This window comes from Rissa tridactyla, chromosome 5 (assembly GCF_028500815.1).
Source record: "Rissa tridactyla isolate bRisTri1 chromosome 5, bRisTri1.patW.cur.20221130, whole genome shotgun sequence".
In the NCBI taxonomy this organism is placed as follows: Eukaryota; Metazoa; Chordata; class Aves; order Charadriiformes; family Laridae; genus Rissa; species Rissa tridactyla.
Window position 1 is genome coordinate 61,024,402 of NC_071470.1, and position 23,608 is coordinate 61,048,009.

A 23,608-nucleotide genomic window follows, 5' to 3' on the forward strand; every position below is an offset into this window, starting at 1 on the left:
GCTTCCTTTCAAAATGCCAGGCTGAAGAGAGACTCTTATGTCTAGAGAAAGTTATTTTGGCTCATTTTCAAGAGTATCTTCTTTTTCTTAAGTCTGTCTTTTTTTTTCTATTTAAATTTCTAATTCCAGGTTTTTTTTTCTAATTTCCCTCCACTGCATGAATCCGTAAGCAAGCTTTGAGTTGTGAAGGATGACGTTGAAACCCCAAAGCTCCTCTCCTGTTTCCATCAGGTACCCCGCTGCAGCAGCCCCGCATCCTGCAAACCCCCGTGCCCGAGCGGCGCCCTGCTCTGCTGGGAGTGTTTGCGGGTGGCTGCTATTGTGACAGAGCGGGGACAGCAGGTGACGCTTCAACGAGGAGCAGAGATTTATTTGCTTTCGCCCAGCTAACACCGCCCCCCCGGCCCGCCGTGCCTTGTTCCCCGGAGAGATGCGGACACTGCTCTGCACTCATGCTAATAAAGCTGGACCCAGCTGCGTTACCACTTCTCAAATGCGTCTAGGCATATAAAGGCGAGTACAACACACACATCCATATCCTCTCTGCTTCTCTTGGGGACACGGCTACACAGACACGGGGCCCAGCGCTGGTTGGCAGCCACCCGCGCAGGGCACGGTCTTGCACACACATTTGCACACATGCCAAGGAGAACTGCACGTAGAGGCGCTGGCTGCCATGAACACTGATGTCTATGCGTGCCTCCATTTACCCAGCCAAACAGTTGGCCCAACACCATTAACAAGTCTTCAAGGTTTCTTTTCTTTTTTTTTTTCTTTTTTTTTCTTTTTTTTTTTCTTTTTTTTTTTTTTAATTAATGCTAAAAGCCTCGGGGGAACCACACTGATGGGATTTGTGACCCTCTAGTGATTTCTGCCCATCCCACCCTCCCCACACCTGCACCAAGCAGCCCCAGTCCTCTGTGGGCTGTAGCTCAGTATTTACACCAGCGGAGACCATGGGCCCAGTGAGTCCACCCTGTTTACGGGAACAAAGGAGAAACATCTGCCGAGTCCTTTGCTGGACATGTCCGTTGTCTTTCAGGTGCCTCCTGCCCCTGCCGCGGCGGCACAGCTTGGCTGAAAGATCCAACACCAGCCTCCACTGGCCAGATGCTGTGATTTCCCGTATATCCATCCCCAGCTGAGCTGATTGAGAAACGCAATCTTCAAGATACTAAGGCTCATTTTTTCCAAAAAAATATCTCTATTTACACAAGACAATAAAATCTGAGCAGCTTTTCCCCCAGAAGCTTTTGCCAAGAGGAGCCGCTGCCGGACACGTGCGCTGGTCCCTATTTACAAGCGACAGCTTCACTTGACAGTACTCTGCCGGCAAGTTTAGCTTCTTCTGGTGTAAGGACTATTTCTTTGTCCCTCTTTTTTTTCCCTCATTATGTCTCTGCACAGCCAGGTCTGTAGTTACAACAGGGACCTGGATCCGGCAGGGTCGCCTTTATACAGCCCAGCTTGTGAGCACAGAGAAGGGCTCAGGATGGGGGCTTAAGCACACTCAGCCGTCTTTAAGTGTTTTCAAGTTGCAAAGCCAATGTTTGCAGCAGAGGAAACTCATCTCTTATTACAAAAGGTATTTTTCACCCGTTCTTCTCATCTTAAAAAAAAAAAAAAAGTGACCGACCAAGTGGTGAGGGCACTTCCCAGGGCACTGCCATGCAGGGGGCAGCAGGAAGCTCAGCCGGGCTGTTTTCTCCTTGGGGACGCAAGGGTTTGCCGAGGGTTTTGGTCGAGGTTCATTTCTCCAGCCTCTGCCGTCACGCGATCCCAAGTGAGGGACGGGTAAACCGAGGCACAGAGGAGCTGAGGCGGCACACCGGCGTGGGCCCACCGGGGCAGGCTCGTCGGGTGCCCCGGGCGCTAGATGACACTGTCTTCCATGGTGACTCGCCTGAAGACTGGCTCCTGCTTGGGCGTCCTTCCGCTTTCTGTGGAAAACAAGGGAAGAACAGGTAAAGCCCCAAAGAAGGACCCTGCAGCGTCTACCAGCTGTTTTTAAGACCATTTCCACCCTCAAACAAAGCACAGGTTGCCCGGGCTTGCCTCAAAAGGGAAGATGTGCTCAGAGCAGGTGGCTGTGTTTATGGATCAGCATCCCATTGGGAACATCCTTCCACCCTTTTTGCTGAAGCCGGTGGTACAGATCTGCCTGGCTTTGTCCCCACATGAGCCAGTGTCCTGTTACATGGCGTGAGGAGTGGCAGCATCAGCCACCGGTGTCCGGATGAAGGGTGACGCCGAGGTGCCTCTTTGCTCCTCTGGGTTTAGCACAGCTCAAGCAAGTAGGGCCCCGAGCCGAGCTGCAGCCACCAGCTTGTACCAGCCCAACAGGGCTTTTCTGAGCAAACTGCATCTTTTGCGGTTCGCCCCCACCCCTTAATAATAAATAGTCAGTATAAATGACTGCAGAGTAAACAGATTTGTTTTGCTATCAGACATTATCTGAAGGGCACTTCACATCCTGAGTGCTCTGCTTTACAGCTGCCTCTATAATCACTGCAGCCCCAGGGAGGAAAACGCCTCCTTTTACACATGGAGACTGGGAAGAGGCAGCGACGTGCCATTTGGGGTGAACACATACAGGCTTTTGTACAAATAATCTTTCAGGGAGAGGTTAAGACAGGCTAGACACATCCAAGAAGAACTAAGAGTTTTTCTGGAGCCATTTTCTAAGTGTAAATCATTTCACCCCATCTCCCACCCGCCCAAAGGCCAGCAAATCTGTGCTGCTCTGCAATGGCAGGGCAGAAAATACTGCAGGGAAAGCGTAGGGGGCAGACCCGGCAACTTTTCGGCCATCTCCCAGCTTGGCTGTTTTGGCTGTTGGTTGGGTTTTTGTTTTTTTTTTTTTTTTTTTCTGAAGAGGAGGGACTTTCATCCTTTCCTTGTTGCTCATCTCTTTTTTTTTTTCCAAGCAGCGGGATGCATTTTCTCCTTTCGTTTCCGCTGCCGCTAGCTCGGCAGGCCGCTTTGCCTTGCAGCGCAAACTGCCGGCAGCTGAAAATGCCTGGGTGCCCAGTGTAACTCCGGGAAAAAAAAAAAATCCAAAATCCCACCTATTTAACATGAAGCACTCTTTCTGGCTGATATCAACAGCGGCTTAGGCAATGAGACCTTTTATCTATATGTATGAATGGCAGCATCGCAAGCAAGGAGGAGGGTGAGGTGACCAAAGGGCAGGGCCGAGGCACTTGCACCGAAAGCAGCTCATCTATTCATCAGGGAGGGACCCTCCCAAAAAAGGGCTGCTGAGGTCCTTGGGGGCAAACCATAAAACCTTCTTTCCTGTCTTTTTAAGGTGAGGAAAGCAGGGGCTGGCCAGAGCAGGCACCCGAAAGCTGCATCAAGGCTTCAGCCTGCCTCAAATCAGCCTCCCGTTGCACGCTGGCTAATCCCCGACCACCCCACACCTCTCTCCGGCTGCCTACAGAAAGTGCCTGAGAAACTGCTTTTGGCACATTTTGCCGAAGGATGAAGCCTTGCCAGAAATGAGGGTCTTTTTCTTTTATTTCTCCCATTTTCCCACCCCCCCTTGCTGCTTTTGAGCAACCAAGTGTTAGGAAAAGCCTGGGGTGAGGGGCTGCTGCTTCCTGAGAGGCGTACTCAGGAACCCTCTGCCCTCATTGACCGCTTGGTTTTCAACATCCATCCCCCCAAAACGTTTATCAGCGGATGTTACCGCAGGCTCGTGCCCGTCGAAAGGCACGAGCTGCCTTTGGTGCCGATGGGACACAGAGCCTGCAGGGCTCCCGCCTGCATTGAGCTTCTCTGCCATAGGGGACCCAAATTAAACTCGGCCTGAGATGCCTCCGAGAGAAGTGGGAGAAGACAGGCTGAAAACAGTTTTATTATAGCCATAATTTACCCATCGAGCATCCTGCTGTGGGAAATAACCTTTCCAAAGTCGTAACATAAGATGCAGTCGATTATAAGTGGCAGTCGGAGATACCGGGTCATCCGTACAAGTGTTCCCATGCACACCAGCTGAGGAGGTTGCGCAGCAGCTATGCTTGTGCCTTTTAAGTTTCTGTTTGGGCTTTTAAGCAACGCTGTCAAAATATCAAGCATTTGCTTCCAGCACATAGTAACTGCTCTGTATACCAATACTTTTTTTATTTATTGAGGTTTTAGCTTCACTTTTTACACATGTACAGCGTATTTAAGTAGTAGAACTATATGAAAAGAAAAACGGTGGAGGATAAAGAAATAAAAAGACAGCAAATAGCTACGGTGATCTTTTTTTTCTTGTTGGCATTTTGCTGGAGAAGACTATCACCATCTGTCTGGCGTACCAAGTACAATAAACAGTAAGCACCTGTGAAAAGCTATTCTGATGTGAAAAAGGAAGATTTCCAAGCTATCCTGGCTAGCCTCAATATTTCAGCATTAAACAGACCATCCCTCCTGAACTGGGATGACGTATGATCTGGTGTGTGATCCATGCATCCCTACGGCTTGCCAAAGCCCTTGGAAGAGCAAAACTGACCCCACGCCAGCTGCCTGTGCTGAACAAAACGATGCTCGGTGCAGGGTGGGGGGTGCCGCTGCCCCCCCCAGGGGTAGCCCTTTGGGTGCTCTCCCCCGGCCACGCTGCCCATGTCCCTGCTGAGGACACCACTGCTAACGCGACCACCGCTGCCTTCCCTGCGAGTGATTTTGTCTGGTTTCAGCTTTACGCCGCAGGATGTTCTCCACGCTGCTACCAGAGCGCCTGCGACGACATGACACATATATAATGTTCATGAGCACAGACTATTTAAACCCTAAAATATTCATTAAATAAAATTTGCATAGAGTCTAGCTGAATGCAGCAGGCAGCTATAACTAAAGGACTTTTCTTTCTAAATGTAAGGAGGAGATCAGGGTGTGACAGATGACCAAGCTGGTGCTCTCAGGCTTTCCTGAGATAGCTTTTTAATAAGAAGAGCTATCTTTTTATCCCTGTTGTCTAGGCAAGTCTGCAGGGTATTGTATTCTTTATAAGATCAAGAGCATATGGGGGGGTGTGAGAGAGAGGCCAGCTCACCAGAGAAGAGGGAAGAGGGGTGCAGGCAATAGGGACACACAGAGACACACGCAAGGACCCTCTGGAACTCAGCGCCTCCCACCGCCACCACCATTTCCCCCAGCCCTCTGAAGCATCTCACTGCTCATTGCCTGGGGGCAGGGAGGAAGGAAAAACATTGGTTAACAACCACAGATTTCAGGGAATTAAATGCAACCAACAGGCAGAAAGGAGCCGCACCGTGGTAAGTAATATTGCCTACACAGGGCCTCCAAAGCTGTGACAAATACACCCCATCCCCAGCAACCCTCCAGCCTACGTAGTCTTTCTTGGCAAGTCTTTCCTCTTGTGTCCCTCCTTCACATATTTTGGGGAGATCTTTACAATCTCTATGGCTCTTGCAGAAAATGGGCAGGCGTTGCCCATTGGAGCCAAAGCGTCCTTAAGCAGTAGAAAGCATAGCAATGGCACGGTAAACTGGTACATCAGCTTGTTATGGGGCAGTCTGCGATGGGATTGCACAGGAAAAATAATCCAGTCCCGCACAAATTAGAAGAGGTGAGGAAAAAAAAGGGATTCACAACTGGCAGAGCATCCCAAGATGATTTCCAGGAAAATGCAAGGCATGGAGCCTCACACTTCTCCATCCCCTTCTTCTCGCCTGCAAGCAAGACTTTCCAAAAGGACGCCTCAAGCAAGAGATTGACATTGACAGTCCCCACTCCAAACGCCTGGCAAGCCGTGCCTCACAAAGGTGGCCCCAGGTTTCAGAAAGGGGGGGTCTATGTATCAGGGTGATATTTTCGTCAGACCGAGCACTGCCTGTTTGCCCCTATTCTGTTTGGTTTTCATTGAAAGCAGGATGCTTATTGCAGTTGAACGATGAAGCTTTAATCTTCTCCCTATAAGGAAATCTGTTCGCTTTTAAAAGAACCTTTTTTTTTTGTTAAACAAAGCTCGAAAAAAGAAGATGCCTCCACTACAGGGCTGATTATCCCCTTCAACCCAGCTTGCAAAGTTATGTGCCCCAAGCATAGTTATGGATTTAATACCATAATCGCTACTGCCTCTTCATCAAGCTGCTCGTTTTCTCACATCTCCGCCTTGGCTCAGCATTAAAAAATGCCTTAGAAGTTCTGTAGTTCTCCCTCCTACCCCAGGAGCATTTTAGGCACCGAGGACTTAACATTGACTTGAGTTTCACAGGCTGCACAGAAGATACCGCTACATTGCCCGTCGCATAAGAACTGTATCTACCGAGCTACTTATCGACAAGCAGAAACCTTCACCATGCCCATAATCTGATGCAACAAAAGCCTGTTTTCAAAGGGAAAAAAAATGACAAAAAAAATCCCTATCCTGCTTCCTCCTCAAACTACATTACAGTCGTAAACCATTTTTGGCTTAATATAATTAATAATATCTATTTCTCCTCTGTTTGGTGATTCAGCTATTTCCAAAGCTATATGAAGCACCAACAGTGAATCCTGTGGTGCCAGAACAGCCTGGGGATGGAAGTAACCAGCTTGAAAATAAACAGAGGCTTTTGCAATCAAAGTGCTAATAGGCACGATAGGCTGGCAGAGAGAAGCTCCAGTGAGAAGGGATGGAGAAAAGGGGAAAACCAGCCTGTCTGCTGACAAATCCAAAATACACAGAAAGGCTGGGGAAGAGCAAACATTTGGAGTAAAGGAAGTCCAAGATTTTTCAGTAGGACACAATCATCCCATAGTAAATCCACCACCAGTTTGTTCTTGCCTAGTTTCAGGCACCCTGGTAAATGCCAGTGTTGATCACCTGCCTCCCATTTTACCATGACAATATTTGCCATGGTGTATCTCACCCTCTGCACGAATTTAATCCCACCATATCCCTGGAAAACTATTTTTTTTTTTGAATCTTAATACAGTAAAAGAGTTTTTGCTTTCTCCAAAATAAGAGGTACTTCAAGTATTTCAAGCCTCAGCAGCCTCCGTTGGGCTGGTACATGGACTGGTATGACCACCTGCGTCAGAAAGGCTTGCTTTGCCTGGAGGCATAGGTCTACCATGCACCCCCCAGCTCCATCGCTGCTGCCATGGAAAATAAAATGAAACAGGTAGGGAGTATTTAGTGCAAGAGCTTGACCCGGCTGGCCAGTGGCTGTTTTGCTATGAAGGCAGGTGATTCCCAGTCTCCCGATGGGAAATGCTCTCTTGCCGAAACCTAGACCCAGCAAGAGGCACAGCTGTGATCAGTGCTTGGTCGGAAATGAAGTTTTCTCCCTGGGATGTTTTGGCCTGAGTCCTTGGCTGCAGGAAGGACTCAGGTGACTCAAACCAGACTCTTTGTAGGCCACGAATACCACCAACTACCACCAACCCCTGGTTCTCTCTCCCTGACAAGCCCCTGCTGAGCAGCACCCACAAGCATCACCCCACGCCGGGACAACCCCGAGACGAAGCGGAGCTGCTCCGCTGCTACATTTATCCTCCATCACTGGGAATATCTTGTCTAACACAGGCATCACTGCCTGCTCCAAATCTTTTGGCTTTTACCCAGCTTGATGGGAGTCGGATGGAGGCAGCTTAGATGGAAGCAGCACCAGACCCCAAAGCCCAAGGCATGGGAGGGCTTTGTGAAAAATCACGTACCAAAAAATTGGTACCGAGCACGTCCAGAGGCAGTTACTTTCATTGTTGACCTTTCTAGTCTATTTTGTGTCTTTCTATATCCTGACGATGAATACGAATTGCTCCCATATGATTTGAAGGAGGAGGCTGGAGGAAAGCAGTGAAACGCCATCGGGCCATCGGCAGTGGCGGGACGGGAAGGATGATATGGCCGAGGACGGCGATGGCACTTTGCATATGCCCGGAGCAAGAAAATAAAGAGACAGCAAACAACGACCGAGGAGGCCTAACGGGGACTTCTTTTACTCTTTGACATGCTACCAGCAGTTTTTAATCTCAGAAGAACCAAAATTAAAAAAAATAAAAAAAAATAAAAAAAAAGGAAATCATTACAATGATTAAAAGGTACGACACATGAAATACTATACTCAAATCATCCGCGTGTCGTCGGCTAGTTTACAAAGTAGGCACAAAACAGACCTAGAATCACCTGCAACAAATGTCGGCCAGCGTTGTTCTCGCCCCTAAACAAGTACTGCTAGCCTGATATTTCTAGTCAGCCGTGGCTGCATAACCTTTGTGCTTAAATTGCTCAGCTTAGGCCTCCTTTCTTTGGCATTGCTCACCCATGCCATAAAGGAGTGGAGACTCGTACTGAAGACAGTAATGGAGAGAGGAACAACAACAGCAAAAAAAAGAGAGATTAATCGTACAGTACATACATACAGTATCTTCTAAATCGTGATCAGTTGTTTATTGGTTGGCAAACAAGCTTCACTTTTACAACAAATATTAGTAATGAGGTCATTCAACTGTTGAGACCGTACAAAATGGATCATAAATAAAAAAAAAAAAAGAAAAAGAAAAAAAAGAATTCATACTCCGTGCTGCTAATTTACCTCCAGAAAGCCTATGTTACTTAAAAATCCTGTCAAATAAATAAATTTCCTGTTAGGAAAAATAATGAACAGAAGATTTTTTTTTTTGTTTGTTTGTTTTAAAGTTTTAAATCACTGCAAAGTACTTTATAGCTCACTATGCGTCAATCAATTTTCTTCTTAACCACTGCAGTACAAGTGCCTAAACCGGGGACCAGACGGAGCCATGAAGGCCCTTTGCTCCTCCAGGGAAATGGCCGTCTCCTGTAGAAGCCCCCACTACGACTACAAAAAAACCACCTCTCAGCTCCTGGATGCCACCCTATGGCCTGGGTGAGGGGCTGCTCACCAAAGACGCTTCACAGGATTATCTTCGCGATCGGTTGTGCACTGTCAACGGGGAAGTTTGCCCTGCTCTTGTCTGCCAAAAGGTCTGCGGCAATACGCTGGCTGAAGAAAGTTACACAGCGAGGAAATAAAAAGACTGCCTTGGCTGAAAAGAAATGGTGATGGCGTTACTAAAATGGTTCTTAGAAAGTGATGTTCACTCTTTTTTTGCCCAGTGAGATTTTTTTTTTTTACCAGGATGGGGAGGGGATGGAGGGGAGAGGCAGTGGAAGAGGCAAAACAAAATTAAAGAAAAAAAAGAAAAGGAGGAGTTATGAAAACCCTTGCTCCTACTGGTAGACAAACTTACAAGACCAGCACAACAGAAAAAAGTTCTTTTTTTTTTTTTTTTTTTTCACTACATTAACAGGGACGCAAGTTCTGGAGGAACAGAAAGCAGACTATATGTGCAATGCTAGCATCTGTACATTACATAGAAATTGTTCGCTTCTCTTTTTCTGCCATTAGTTTTTATCATCCGTTAATACAGTAAAACATAAAATATGCCTTTAGCACAGAATTCTAGGACTCCCTTCCATCTCATTAAATTTGTTTTTGTTTTGTTTGCTCCCGCAGCAAAGGGTGCTGCGGTGAAACCAAGTTGTGAGTGACCAAAACCCATGACGTGATCTGGATTGGTAAGAAAGAGTTTTGCTAGCTTGTTTTGTGCGGCGCTCCCACCTAGATGCATCATCGCTACTAGTTTCAAATGCACATTTTTGGCCTTTTTTTTTTCTTTGCTTTTTTTTTCCCCCCCCTCTTAAATCAGGTCCTCAGTATTAAGAGCAACACAGCATCAAGGATTGTTTAAACAAACACGGCATAACTTGAGAAGGCCACAAAGTGTGCCATTATCTATCTCTTTCATTAACATAATGAAGTCTGTCTGGAGGGAAGGAGGAGAGGAGGAGAAAGGGGCGGGGGGGGTGGGGTGGGGTGGGCAGCAGTTACTGTCCTCTCTGGGCTGGCCTAAAAATTCCAGTAAAAAAAGTCCGAGAGTTTCCTTTTGAACAGCATGAAGATTTAGGAGTGCACACAATATTACCACTGTTTGGATTAACTCAGACCAGTAAACTGAGTGTTATGGAGGGGCTTTTTGTTGTCTCTTTGCTTAATTTTTGCTGAATCTTCTATAGACTAGTGACCAAATGAGCGGGTCCTTTTGCATTGCCGTCCGGGGGGGTTCCCTCTTTGTTTGGTGGGACTATAAAACCGTCGCTGCTGCCTCGACCTAGCTGGTAGTAAGTGTGTAGCTGATGGACGTGGTTTCTGGAGCCAAGGTTGGGCATGCTTTTGTAGTAAACATCGTCGGCGTCGCCGCCGCCGCTTTTGGCCGGCGGGGGATCGGTCTGGGTGCTGGCGGTGACGCTTTCCGTCATGGGCATGCCGGCCAGCGCGGGCATACTGGTGTAGAGAGAATCCCTGTTGGGCGATTGAAGGTCGTCCGTGTGCTCGTTGGTCAGCAAGGGGAAAAAGCTCTCACTGTTGTCTTGCGGGATGCGCCGCCGGCTGTAGAGGTGAGGCTGGTGGTTGTCCGCTGAGTACACCCGGGGGGGCAGCAGCGGGGCGTCCGACTCCTCGTGGATGAGCTCCAGGCCCAGGCTCTCCTCGTGGGTGAAGGAAGTGGCATCGTCCAGCACGATGGCGTCATCCTCGCTCCCGCCGCCCACGCTGTTGACGAGTTTGTTCATCAGGTTGCGGCTCTGCTCGCTGGAGCGCTCGTGGTTGTTCAGGTAGGAAGGGATGTAGTTGGAGGTGAGTTCCTTCAGGATTTTTTTCTCGAGGGCATTCTCGGTGTGGTTATACCCACGGTCAAGGATTTGCACGCAGTTGCTGAGGTACTCGCCGCTGGCGATGCTGTAGCTGTTGCCGTGATTACCATTCAGTGGTAGAGTATCCGTGACACTTGTATCCCTGGCATTGTTCAGAAGCCCCTCTGAAAAACATTACACAAGAGAGGGTGACTTGTACAAACAGGACACTCACGCGGGACGTGCGCACTCAAACCCCCTTCCTAGGCTGCCGTGGCTGCTGGGGCTCGGCAGCAAGGAGAGCGTCACGGCCAAAATAGGAGGGCGCAGCTCCAGCTAACCGGCTTAAGGTCTTCCCACCGAAAAAATGGAAAGCACCATCAAGTATGTGACTTGATGCGGCAATAGCCAGCAGGAAGGAATAACCTCTCCTGGCCGGTACCTGCTACGGCTCTTGCACTTTGCTCTATGTATTCCAGGGGGAGCTGAGAAATAGGTGATCCTGGGCTGGTCCCAGCTGCCCTGGCTCCAGGCGCTTTGGAGGAAGGGAGCAATTTCCCCCAGCTGAGGGAAAAGTATTCGCAGCCCAGGTTAATCATTACCCTCGCTTTGTTTGGGAGCATGTCCTTCCTAGAGGAAAAAAAATAAGTCCGCTCTCCCCTTTTGCTGGGCAGGCTGCCAGGGGAAAGGCATAAGGCCTGAATGATGGGATTCGGAGATTAGCAAGGCGGACGCACAAAGTGCTTCCTGGCCCAGGCATTTTTTTGGAACAAGGCTAATTGCCTTACCTCTCCCGGCACAAGGCCACGGCCAAAATTATTTACTCCCCACTGGCCGGGTGGGGATTTTCTAATACAATCGTGTTGGAGGCAGCCGCTGTGGGGTCTTGCAAAGCCTTTAAAAATAGCTCCCATTTCACTTGCAGAGGGTTCAGTGGAAGGTACAGCAGGTACCATCACTGCCACGGTACAGTGGGCTCAGGGGAACCTGCGAGGAGTAACGGGGTCTCAGGGTGCTCCCCAACTAACTGCCTGTCGCATCTCCGCAGGTGTCTCAACACTGTCAGCGTAAGGCTGGAGCTCAGCTCTTTCACAACACACTATGGGAGATGGCGGGGAAGCGCTTTGAGAGCAACACAGCACGACTGGGCGAGGGAGAAGAAAAACAGGCCCAGCAGTTTTTTTTTTTTTTTTTTTTTTTTTTTTTTTTTTTCTCAAAGTTCAGCCCCCACACTTTCTTTTTTGGGATTACTGGTGTCCTTGGAAGGAGTGCAGGCATGGGGATGCATGAAATAATGTATCGACCTTTCAGCTAAGGGCTTCAGGCATTACCAAAAAACGGTAAGCAGCTCCCAGCAAGCTGCGGTGGATTAGAGGAGCCTTTAGCTGACCATTTCAGATGAACAGTTGCTCATACCATGCTTTGAACATGGCATGTGTACCTTCCGAAAATACAAGATTCGGTCCATGTCTGCGATGGAGTAGTTGCTGCGTGTCAAGGGCTGGAAAGCACTACTGCAGGCTCTCTTCTTCCTTTTGAGTGAAATGCCCCAAATGTGTTGGTCACTTTTTAGGTTTCTGAAGCTTAGAGGGGGCTGCCATACCCCGGGTTTCCCAACAAATGAGGGAGCTGTGACAAAAAAATCAACTAGCCATCACAGACATAGAGCAAACCCATTGATTTTCATGGTGGAAGCTCTCCAACCCAGTCAAAATGCTTGGGGCGAAATGAAAAGTGAGCAGTTTGGAGGGAGGACCATATGTAATGGATGAGGGGTATAACAGCATCTGCCTGATGGTCACATTAAGTAACGTATGCATTGAGGGGCCGAGTGCTGCACTTCTGCAGCCAATGCATAGAGTTGGGGTTTAGTAGGGAAACAAAATGGAGGCATCGCAGGTGAGAACAGAGTGGGGTCTGCAATGAAACACGCCGTATAAAAATGCCATGACCTCGCAAATAAAAATGTGACATTCAAAAAAAAAAAATCATACGCACAGCTGTATGAGAAACTACCCTGGGTAAACAATACCACAAAAATGAGAAATAAACAAAGAAAGCATCACCTACTCTCATCTATATATATATATGTACACATACATATATATATACACACACATACACACGCATACACGTATATATATACATATGTATATTCATATTCTTTTGATTTCAAAACTGTGAGATGAATTTCCTTTATTAACTACGTCATCTATATGTGATGCAATAAAAGTGAACTAAAAAAAATTACATTTGATATGCAATGTTTAGCTTTACTCCCATACTTGTCTCTCTGTAGGGCTCTAAACGACAGCATGAAGAAAAGGAAAGAAAAAACAACAAGTAAGCTTACAGCGACAGTAGGAGAAACATGAGTAAAAAGCAAGTTGATGATATGCAGAAAAGAGAGTTAACGGAAATAATTTCCACTGCCCAGAATACACGAATTTGTTACATGGTTTATTTCAGGTTAAAAATATTGACATTTTAGACATAAAAATTATTTTACGCGCAATATTCAATAGACTACATTTTTATTTTAAAAAAATATCACATTTAAAATGTTTTCCAATGCCATTAGAAAAAGTTCAGCGTGCAACACAAATCAAGAAATAATGCCTGGAAGTTTAAGTCTAAAGCTGGTAACGGTCATGCTTGGAAAGACAGGCACTGTCAACGTCACTTCCAAAGTCTTAAAATGAATGGCTTTACTTACTGTTAGTTATAATAACCCCTGGCAGTTGAAACCAAAATCCGTTTCCTTGCTAAAAATGTTTTGCCGTCCATCCTTTGCAACAGTGCTTTGTAAGAGTATGACTTTGCTCATCACAGGGCTGCTGGCAGTTTACAAACTTTGGTAAGTAAGTCTGCTCTTTTTTTAACCGAACACGTGGCAAACTACATGGACTTCGCAAAAAAAAATGTAAGAGGAAAGGTAGTTCGAATAATGGCATCGCTAAATGAAGCTATTGAGAAGAAAGGGTTAAAACAAGAAGAGCCAGAGATGAAGATGAAGAGCCAGTGATAACTCTCAGCTTCCCACTTTGCAACGGTCTGTGGCACGCTGGGGTTTAACCAGAGCTCGTTAATGGAACTGCCGCCTTCTCTTAAAATTAGCTCTTAGGAAAGCAGTTAGGCCGTTTCAAGAAAATCCTGCGTCCAAGAGACCGAGCCAGTGTATGTCCGTCAGCTGCCAATGGCGGCGAGTACTTGGCATGTGCTACGGGGTGCCAGACCCCCTCACCTACCATCTCCTCCTTCCTCTATGCTCTGTGTCCCATCAAGAAATCGCTTTCGCCACCAGGAAACGGGACTTTGGCCTTTTAGGGTCTGATTCCCCGCCTCTTTCCAAAGGATTTTTTTAGGGTTCCCGGCCCCTGGTGACTCTCTACTGCAGATGGGGCAGCTTGGGCTTGAGCAGAGAGGGTATTTTAAAACACGTAACTGGGGAAGGGGAAAGGAAGGGGTGGACCGGATTCAGGCCCCAGGCTTCTTAGAGTGTTCTGTCCCTGTCAATGGCCGGCACCAGAAGTGGTAGATGAAGGTGCAAAAAAAATCATAGCCTTAGTGATGCGGAATGAGTTAGTTGGATGACATTAGGTAGCAATGCTCTCACCACACACCGATCCCAGCCAAGGCACTCCCAGAGATGGTGACGGCGTCTACTTTTACAATGCACTATCATCACTTCAGCTGGTGCAGCATCCTTAAATCCCAAAGAACCACCGAGGCCATTAGGCCTGGCTGGTTTTGCCAGCCTTCACTTCTGCTGCGGGATCTCCTAATATTCACAGTTTGTAACTGTCCAGGGAGAGCAACCAGTTTGAAAAGCAATAGCTATACCAGGTCTATGGTCATTAATTAACTTGCAGCCTCCTGAAAAGAATGTGTCGGGTTCTGCTCCCTCTGAAGTCCATGGCAAAGCTCCAGGGGCTTAAATGGGATCTTTACTTGTCCCAGTCTCTTCGTCTGCCATGGATGAATACCGGGTAGGTTTCTCTATTATCCATCTGGCTGCGTTGCACTGAATAGCACTTGCAAATCAATTACACTATTTTTGTGGAATAAAATACTCAGGTAACCAAATAAAATACTGTGAGGTCAATCTTAAAAACTATAAGAACACAAGATTACTAAAATGCACATAAAACCTTTTTGTCACATTTCTGCCCAAATCACTTGGGTTCAGTTTGAGGCACCCAGACCTGAACATCAGGACTTCTCTTAAGCCAAATGCTGACCCAGCATTACCTGCTGCCACTTGATTTAAAAGGCCCCCAAACCTCAATGTTATCGTGCAAAAAACTATACAGAACATCAAAGCTCATTTTGAAATTTGTGGTACACTGAAGTTCTTATAATTCAGAGCGTTTCATGTTTAACAGGTTTTTTAAAAAGCATTCGTGGAAGCAAATTTATTGCATAAAGTTAGCATAGTTTAGGAAATTAATGAACAGCAAAAAAGTTCAAACACGTGCTTTCCATGTGCTTTGAATGAAAATACCCTAGTGATAGAGTTCAATACCTATCATAAACTGTGTGCTGCCATATAGCACATAGGCGGTTTTCCTGCTTGCGTTACAACCATCATTATTTTCCCTTCCTTTACTGGAAAGGGATGTCTTCATTGGGAGTGGAGAGCTGACAGTGTGCTGACATAATTGTGCTTGAACGCAGCGTTACTCTGTAATGCTTCAGCTACCTTGCAAGCGAACCAGAAGAAAAAAAAAATATGAAAAAAACTCCCCACAGAAGTGGCAGAGCAGGACGGAGCCACCAACGGACAGGAGCTGTCAGAGCTCCATGCTCCCCAGCTCCTCCTCAGGTCCTGCTTAAACGCATCTGCTCTCCCTCACTAGTGACCATCAGGACATCAGCTTACAAACATGGTCCCTTCCCACAGCCAGAGCAGAGACAAACACGGAGGTGACAAGAGACTGATTTCTACAGCGGAAACCCCTGTTAGGTACAACTGACTCTACCTGGTCATTTTCCATTGCTGAAAGGAGGATATACAAGAGCTTCTAGTTCACCTACACCTTTTTCTACTTTTTTTTTTTTTTTGCTTTCTAATAGCACATACAAAATGTATTCATGCAAACGGCAAAACATTTCTTACAATACCGAAGCTCTGCTCTTGGGAGCCGACCTACGCTCCTCTCTTCAGCTGTCATTTTACTTAGAGATCAAGGGCAGTTTTCCTTTATTTTGCATTTTTTTTTCCTGCGCAAGCTGGTGCGCTGCTGACCACATTTCTCTATGCCATTTCAAACGAGAGCAGCTTTGGTGGCAAAGGCCATTTTAGCTTCACTTACCTTCAAAGGTGTTCCTGTTTCTGAAATGAATGGTTTAACAAGGAAATGCGCTGACAACAAAGAGAGGAATGCATACATCCAACAAAATACACACACAAGACCAAAAACAATACAAAAGAGAGGAGATTGGGAAAAAAAAAATCAAAATCAAAACCACTATGAATGCTTTGAGTAGAACTGACGAGGGTCTCTCAAAGTGAATTTGATCGCTCATGGAAAAAAGCCTCCGGGAAATGGAAAGATGCATTGAAATGAAAGGAAGGAGAGGGGATCTTTTTTTTTTTTTTTTGTGCCCAGTTCCAAAAAAAACAAAGTGTGTGTGCGTGGGGAGGAAAAAAAAAGAAAAAGGAAGAAAAAAAAATAAATAAATGGGCCAAAATAAGCCACAGAAAATGGAATTCTCACTAGAAAAATTAGAGAGAAACTCCAGCACACCTTGTGCGTTGTACATGCTGACAGAAGGGTTGTTATAGACCGCCGATTCCCCGAGCAATGTATTATAAGGGTTGTTAGTGCCATGAGGACGAAGCAGAGCATTGGTTATAAGATGATTAGCCATGGCTCCTGGAGCAGCCCGATAGAAAGACAGAGAAAAAAAAACAACAAAAAAAGGTCAATCAGGCAAATGTGGTATTAAAAAAAAGGGAAAAAGAACATTCAGAATGACAACAGTTGAAATAGTCCTGATTACAAGCAGCCAGCTAATTAGACTCGGAAAACTGTATGCCACTAAAGCAGAACAGATGTTACTGACGATGCACAAATCCAAACCAATGCAAAAGAAAATGTATCGGAAAGCGGAGAAGCTACATTTATGGTGGTTCCCCAGTCGCTCAGAGTGTAAGCAAGGCTATGCCCACATGCTTGCTAAAAAGAAAGAAAGATGGCAGCCTACACAATGTTGGGGGGGAAAAACTCTCCGGGAAGTGCCAAATGAATAAAAAAAAAATATTATAATGACTAACAGAAAACAGCACATTCAACTCCCACTATGGGCTAGGATCTCTTTTCCTAGTCCTCCGCAACACATCTAAAATCGAAGAAGCAGAATTAAAAAGAAAGGATAGAGAACGCAGCCTCTCCAAAGGCTCTTGGCACTTATCAGAGAGCAGCTGTTTCTCATGTCTAAGAAGGCGAGTTTCACTTCAGCTACTGCTCTGGTACCACTGTCAAGCACATCCACAACCACCCGAATCCACCCTTGAAGGCAAGAGCACCATGGCTCCATCAGGCATTTCTATCAGGAGCAAGCGCGGCCACAGAGATGTACATTTCAAGGCTCTCTGTTTGCCCCGCAAACACCTTGTTTCCCTACTCCCAGACCTCTTTGCTGTCGTTTCCAAGCACTCAGACAGCAGTTGTCCTCCTGCGTTGGTTTATACCTTGGAGTTGCAGCCTCTGGACTTGTGCTTTTCAGGATCATCAGGCTTGGCAGGTGGCTGCCAAGACCTACCTTGATTCCTATTGCAAGCATCAACCCATGAAGCAAAGCCTTCCCCCACCTTTCAGTTGGCCTACAGGACCAAAAAACCCATTAAGCCCTTGCTTCGAATCTTCTCTGGGATTCAAAGAGACGATTGACTCAAAAACTTGCCCGCAGGGCTATTCCCACTTCATCAGTAGAGATCGAGACCAGAAATACTCAAGGACACACCATGGTTTTTACCTCCAGGGCAAAACTGTTAAGACAAAACCTTTCTGCCAGGAAAGCAAGTCTTTGGTGGGGTAACTAGAGCTAGCCAGGAGAGGGCTCAAGTCACCTGACTGGTCACTTGGTCAGCTGTCACCAACATCTGATAGCCCCAACCCAGACAAGCAACTGAAAAGCCAATCCCCAAGCCCAGCAACTCTGGCAGGGACGCCTCCATCGACGGCTGGGGCACAGACACCCCATCTGCCTCTTTTAGGGGTGGAAGTGGCCCCACGGCATGGCAGAGGCAGTCTTTGTGAGGCATGTGGGGTGCTAGGTACAATCTCTTCTCTGCAACTCATTACCTGAATTTTCTATCCCCTTCTTTGTTTTTTTTTTTTTTGGATGGAGTTGCTGAGGATATATAAGCCCCAAGGGCCTCTGGCTGGTACAAATCCCCTTAGCAGCGAGCTCTTCGAAAGATCACGCCTACTGATTATTTTTTAAAAAAACAAAAACTGGCCAAACCTAAGACTAGGTGGAGGCCTCCAGAGCTGCCTCCTGTGGTGCTTGTATGCTGGGCTGGCTCCATTTCACGGGACGGCGATTCTCTGTGTCTGCGCAGGTACAGGAGAGAGCAGACCACTCTCCTGCCTCTCCCTCATCCTCCCCCAGCCCTTCCCAGCCCCAGGTGTATGGCGTTAGCAGATCATTTAATTGGTCTTTTGAGCACAGGACAAAGTAGAAGGCAGTGCTGTATGGGGGCTGCATGCCAGGGAGGCTCCTCGACACATGCAGCTGTAAAAAAAAGACTTGTTTTCTCTCACCTGATATTTTTGGCTATGCTGATGGAAAGCAAGATGAGCTGCTGTGTTTGGAAATAAGGAAACAAAGCTGTCTCCTGTAAGAAAACATTATATGAACGCTTAACTAAGCAACCTTGAATGTAACTAATAGGTCAATGAGTCAATTCTTTCTTTCTGGTAATGTATTTTCCATCAATCTCACGTACATCTTGCATGAGGGACTGTAGGAACCACTTCTCTTTTTGCACTAGTTTGATACCAGCGTGAGTACTAAGTCCATTAAAATTTTTTCTGCTTTCATCCCACTTTTAATCAAGCTGGGCCATAAAAGATTCAAAAAGGGACTCGCTTTTATACAGGTAATGGGAATGCCCAGAGTTAATGCCAGCCCTAAATTCAGAAGTGATATAATCCTCCCATTTGAGATTTAACCCAATCTCCAACTCAGTCCCTATGAGATCTGATACGGAGAAGAATATACCCGCCACATGGTTTTGAATGCTTTACCTTGAGGTGTCTTTAAATGGCAACTGCCAGAAAAAGCATCTCACTCAGAATATCCCCAGTCTAATCTTGTCTAGCAATCCCTAGCAGGCGGGAACAAGCTGATCCCGCCACGGCTGGGGAGGTCGAGCTGTTTCGCATGGGGGATGCTCTCACAATGTGACAAGAGAGAAGGGACCAATCTGTGTCAGCACTTAACGTTTCACTTGCCTACGTTCGCCAGGGTGGTGGGCTCTGAGACAAGCTAAATTCACACAAACCTGGCTTTTTCGGGCCGTTACAAACTATGTAGTTTCTGGCAACTTTAAATGCAGATACATGATTCTGACTATAAACTTGGCATAAAGTTGAAAATACAGAATAAGTCATTTTTGCTCTCTCGGGTGTATAGAAGAGGGGGCTTAGTACAACAAAATAGTCACTCATTCCTGGATGCAGCTACTAAGGAAAAATACTGCATCTTCTGCCTTCTTCTCCCTTGATTGCTGAGGGCATTAAGATTTTTTAATTTGCTGATCAAAATGCCACTTTTGATGGCAGTGCTGAGTAATTCTCCTGATGCAAATCCAAAACAAACCTACTGCTAATACGTTCAGCTGCCTTTCAATACTTTCAGAAACCCAACTGGGCCCTAAACACTCTACAGCACATTCCCATCACAGTGGGCTGGCCACGGCAAACGTCACTCTCTGAAGGTCACGGTAAATGTAACATTTGGCATCTTAAAAGCAAAATGATATGTACCTTTTATTCATTAATTTGGGCTTTTGTTACTCCCTAACTGCTTTAGGGCTGCAACATTCCCAGCCTCAAAGGATGCTGAGAGAGAAGGACTGCATTCAGGCTCCGGGGAGCCTACAGTCAAAGCTTTAGATAAAACAATAACACAACCAACAAATCCCCATTATTGGGTTTCTTCTTCCCGTGAGGGAGAAAGAAAGAAGTAACACCAGCCATACTTTTAAGTATAATCCTGCCTTTTTCATAACACTTTATCATCACTATAGCAACCACCGGGGCTATTAGAAAGAGCGGATTAGGTCTGCAGACGAGGCACGAGCAGAAGGAGCAGGTAGGCTACCAAACTATGACCCCGTTTGCATGAAAATGACCTTGGTAATAAATGGCCAACAAAATCCCAATAAAGCAAGCACGGGATCAAAGCGGCACGCTCTCCCAAAATACCACGAGAGAAAGCAAAGAGGATTATTCTACAGCCCCATGTATGGGTACACAGCAAAGGCCGGGTGCCAGGGTTGCGACTGCAAAGGTCAATGTGTGTCCGGGGTCCCAAAAAGCAGAAAGAGCAGGGCTGCGGGTTCCTGTCGACTGTCCTGAAACTCCTCCCCAGCAGAGCACTCTTGGGATGTGGCCCTCGGCAGCTGTCTGGTCGGTGTTGGCGATGTGCCTAATATCCTCAGCAAGCAATTGTTCATTGTTGATTTTTATTTATTTACTTACGTCTGGATCCTCGGCTCTCAGCATCTGTGGCGTGACACTGATTTCTCCCAGCAACTCCCACAGCCCTCTGTCATCCTTGCTTCCCTACATTTCAGCAATAACTTGCCCTATACAAATCCCTCCTTTGCTGTCTCCCAAAGCACCTGAGCCCAGCACACCGCCACCACTCTTTATCTGCTTTAGTTAGGGTGACTGCCTTCCACTCAGCTGTGTCGAAACACTCTTGGTTCTGCTAGTCAAAGACACCCTACTGAAAGCAAATGCATTGTTTCCAAACCCCTATTGTGCTGTGTACATGTGAGAGCATGAATTTTGGGTTAGAAAAAAGATGAGGCTTCAAACCCACAGGTTCACCTGAGCACATCCTTGTTCAGTGCAATGAGATCATCACAACCAGTAAACATATTTAACAGCAGAACTCACGCCCCTACAAAAATATTCTCTACAACCACACGGACATAACTACAGTCCCAAGTCCCCCTATTTCCACTGATATTCAACCAAAGATTAAAGTTCATCACAAAACACAGCTACCAGGCCAGCTCCGATATCCAAAATGACATTCCAATTCAGGTTTCTGTTCTCAGTTCAAGGTTTCCTGATGCTGGATTTCCTCAAGTGAAGGATTTACAGACTGTAATCACAAGGAGAAAGGAGCGATGCTCTTTACGGAAGACAAGTACTAGCCAGGTAACACGCAGATGCTCCTGTCCCTCCCATAGCATTGTGGATCCTTGTGAACCAAGTACTGAAGATCCAGCCTGCCTTACCAGGTTTAAAAGGCTACGAGAAGGCAAGGGGTGCTCAGAGTGCAGGGCAAGATCTGGAGGGTTGCGCTTTTGACTTGCAAACTGAGAAAATCTGACAGGGAAACAAACCAGGACAAAGAAAACGAAAATCCCCCAATTTTTACCATCACTGTAACCACACACAGAGGACTCGGATGGCTACAGTTAGCTGTTTTGTGTGCCTATGAAAGTAGGTATTATCGTAATGACAGTATGCAACCAAAGGGTACCTTTATCTTCCCTTTCTAAGATAGAAATTGATGTCATTGATGCAGGGCAACACTGAACGTAGAAATGATTTTTCGGAAGAGTTTGGTGTTACAACTGTGAGGGAAAACTGCATCTTGTTAAACACGAGTATGATTTATCCACTTCCTGAAAGCAAAGGGTGAAAATTACAATGACAAGCACGTGTTGCCATGCTCTAGACTGCATCATTCAGGAACAAAATTAAAAGAATTTCTTGTGGACAGTTGGCTGACAAAGCCACACAAAGGCATTTAGGTTAACTTCCATCATCTGCATGGTCTATCCAACAGGAAGGGAAATGGATCCAACTGCTCCTCCAGACTTTCTGAAAAATAATGTCATTAAGCATGGCTCTACCAGGCTGAAAAGGCTTTAGCAGCACTGCTTGAGCTGGGATCATCTGTCCACATAGGTAACAACGCCCCTGGGTATCTTCTTTGGCTTCAGGTCTTTTCAATCACATGCCAAAATCAGCTCTATCCTTGCTATGTGCATTTTAGCAGAGCGGAAACTCACTGAGGATGGGAAGATTTCCCCCACCGCCCAGCAGACGTGCCAGAATTGCAGTTTTGCTGAGAAAGGAGACTAAACCAGTTAACAAATTTCATCAGTCGAACTAGTGAATCAGCTGAATGCTTCAAAAATGTCTATACAAAAATCAGTATTTTCCAAATGAAATGTTTTCACTTTTTGTTCCAAAGGAGTGGTTTGCATGAAAGCTGACTTTGACTTTTTCATATGATGTCATTTTTTCATTACAGTAGGAACAAAAATAAATAGCTTAGAAAAAGCACATCTAAGTCGCAACAAAATGTTTCATTGCCTCTGACCCAGCAGTCCCAAAATATCGTTTTTATTGGGCTCTTTTTGGTTTGTTTTCATAAGAAATAAACAATGATGAAAGCATGTACTGCTGTGTTTTCAGTCAACCTTAATCCTTCTGTTTTCTCCTCATTTTGCCAACTATGCAGCTCCCTTTCTGCGGGGCTTGGGCATGGTGCTGTACTCCTACCCGCTCTGCCTCCTGAAGCACCCAACTTGTCTTGCTGTTCACAGCCACCATGAATCAAGCCCCTCAACTTCTCGCACTTCATATACTTCGCTTCAGACCACCCTGCAGAGACAAGCAACAGCCAGACAGCACATGGACCATTCCCTGAAGGTACTGTGATGCCTGAGCTACCAGGGAGCACAGTTTAGCCCAGACACCAATGATATGGTTAGAGATGAGTCCTCTTCTAAGTTTCCGTTAAAAAAAGCCCCACAACATACGCTGCCTTACCCTAACTGTAGTAAACAACTCATCTCCTTAACTCGAATGTTACTGAAATAGCCTCTCTGCACTGATTTCAGTTTGTAAAGTCTGGCTGGTTCTGTACATCACTGAGCATTGACTTCCTTATTCCACTTTACGCTGGAAAAACAATACATTCAAAGTAGGTTTGCAGGAGTCAAAGTTCTAGTCATCTTTGTGACTTTCCTTACCAGCATTCAGTAGTGTCCTCTTCTGTGTTACAGGTGGAATTTTCAAGTATTTCAAGAACCCTGGTTTTCCATGTGTTCGCTTGCAATTTATTCCAACGATTAATGCAATTATGAAAAGTGAAATCATGCATATTTGCTGGAGGACAACAGGTATTTTCAGCATTTTTCCAGGTTCCCTCCAACAAATGCTCTGACGTTTAGATTTATCGAGCTGTGTTCATATAATAGCCAACAGGATTCAGTTAATAAACTTCAATAAACCTCCCTATTAAATTTCTCTCAAATAGGTTTGTTGTCACTTGCAGCATCTAATCTATTCATTGAGAAGCTATTAATACTGACTGCAGCGAAATGGAGTTGCAGCAAATGAGGTTGTTAAGCTCTGGGCCATCTTCTGCCAAATGAAACATCCCATGCTTTTATGCAGAGACAGGGGAGGGAAAGTATTTCTTTGCCCCTTTTTTCCTGCCTTTCTTCTTTAATGATTTTAGATGACAAACCTCTGCTGGATTATAATCTGCAGGCCATGTTCGAAACAGCTAGTCTACACCAATTTATAAATATTTGCCCACTTGCTGATTCCTTCTGAACTGCCTGGAGCAGAAACGGTGCCCCAGGATGGGACTTTGGGACTTTTTTTTTTTTTTTTACCACCACTACCCCTTCCAAAGGTTTATACCTCATTGTACCTTGACTATAGAAACATGCATTTTCCCTAATTGTTC

The 23,608-nt window shown here is 46.0% G+C and overlaps 1 protein-coding gene across 9 annotated transcripts in view; it reads right to left on the reverse strand.

Moving 5' to 3' along the window:
* Window positions 1–904: 904 nt before the first annotated feature.
* ADGRL3 (adhesion G protein-coupled receptor L3) overlaps window positions 905–23,608 on the reverse strand; it is a 524,212-nt gene continuing 501,508 nt past the window's right edge. For 6 of the 9 annotated variants that reach the window (XM_054202409.1, XM_054202401.1, XM_054202403.1 and 3 more), the window contains one exon: window positions 5,752–10,830. In XM_054202409.1, coding sequence (XP_054058384.1) covers window positions 10,025–10,830 — 806 coding nt within the window. In that variant the 3' untranslated portion in view covers window positions 5,752–10,024. Of the gene's footprint in view, window positions 1,941–5,750; window positions 10,831–23,608 lie in introns of those variants that run through there. The other 3 variants (XM_054202410.1, XM_054202406.1, XM_054202408.1) reach the window with 3 other exon arrangements.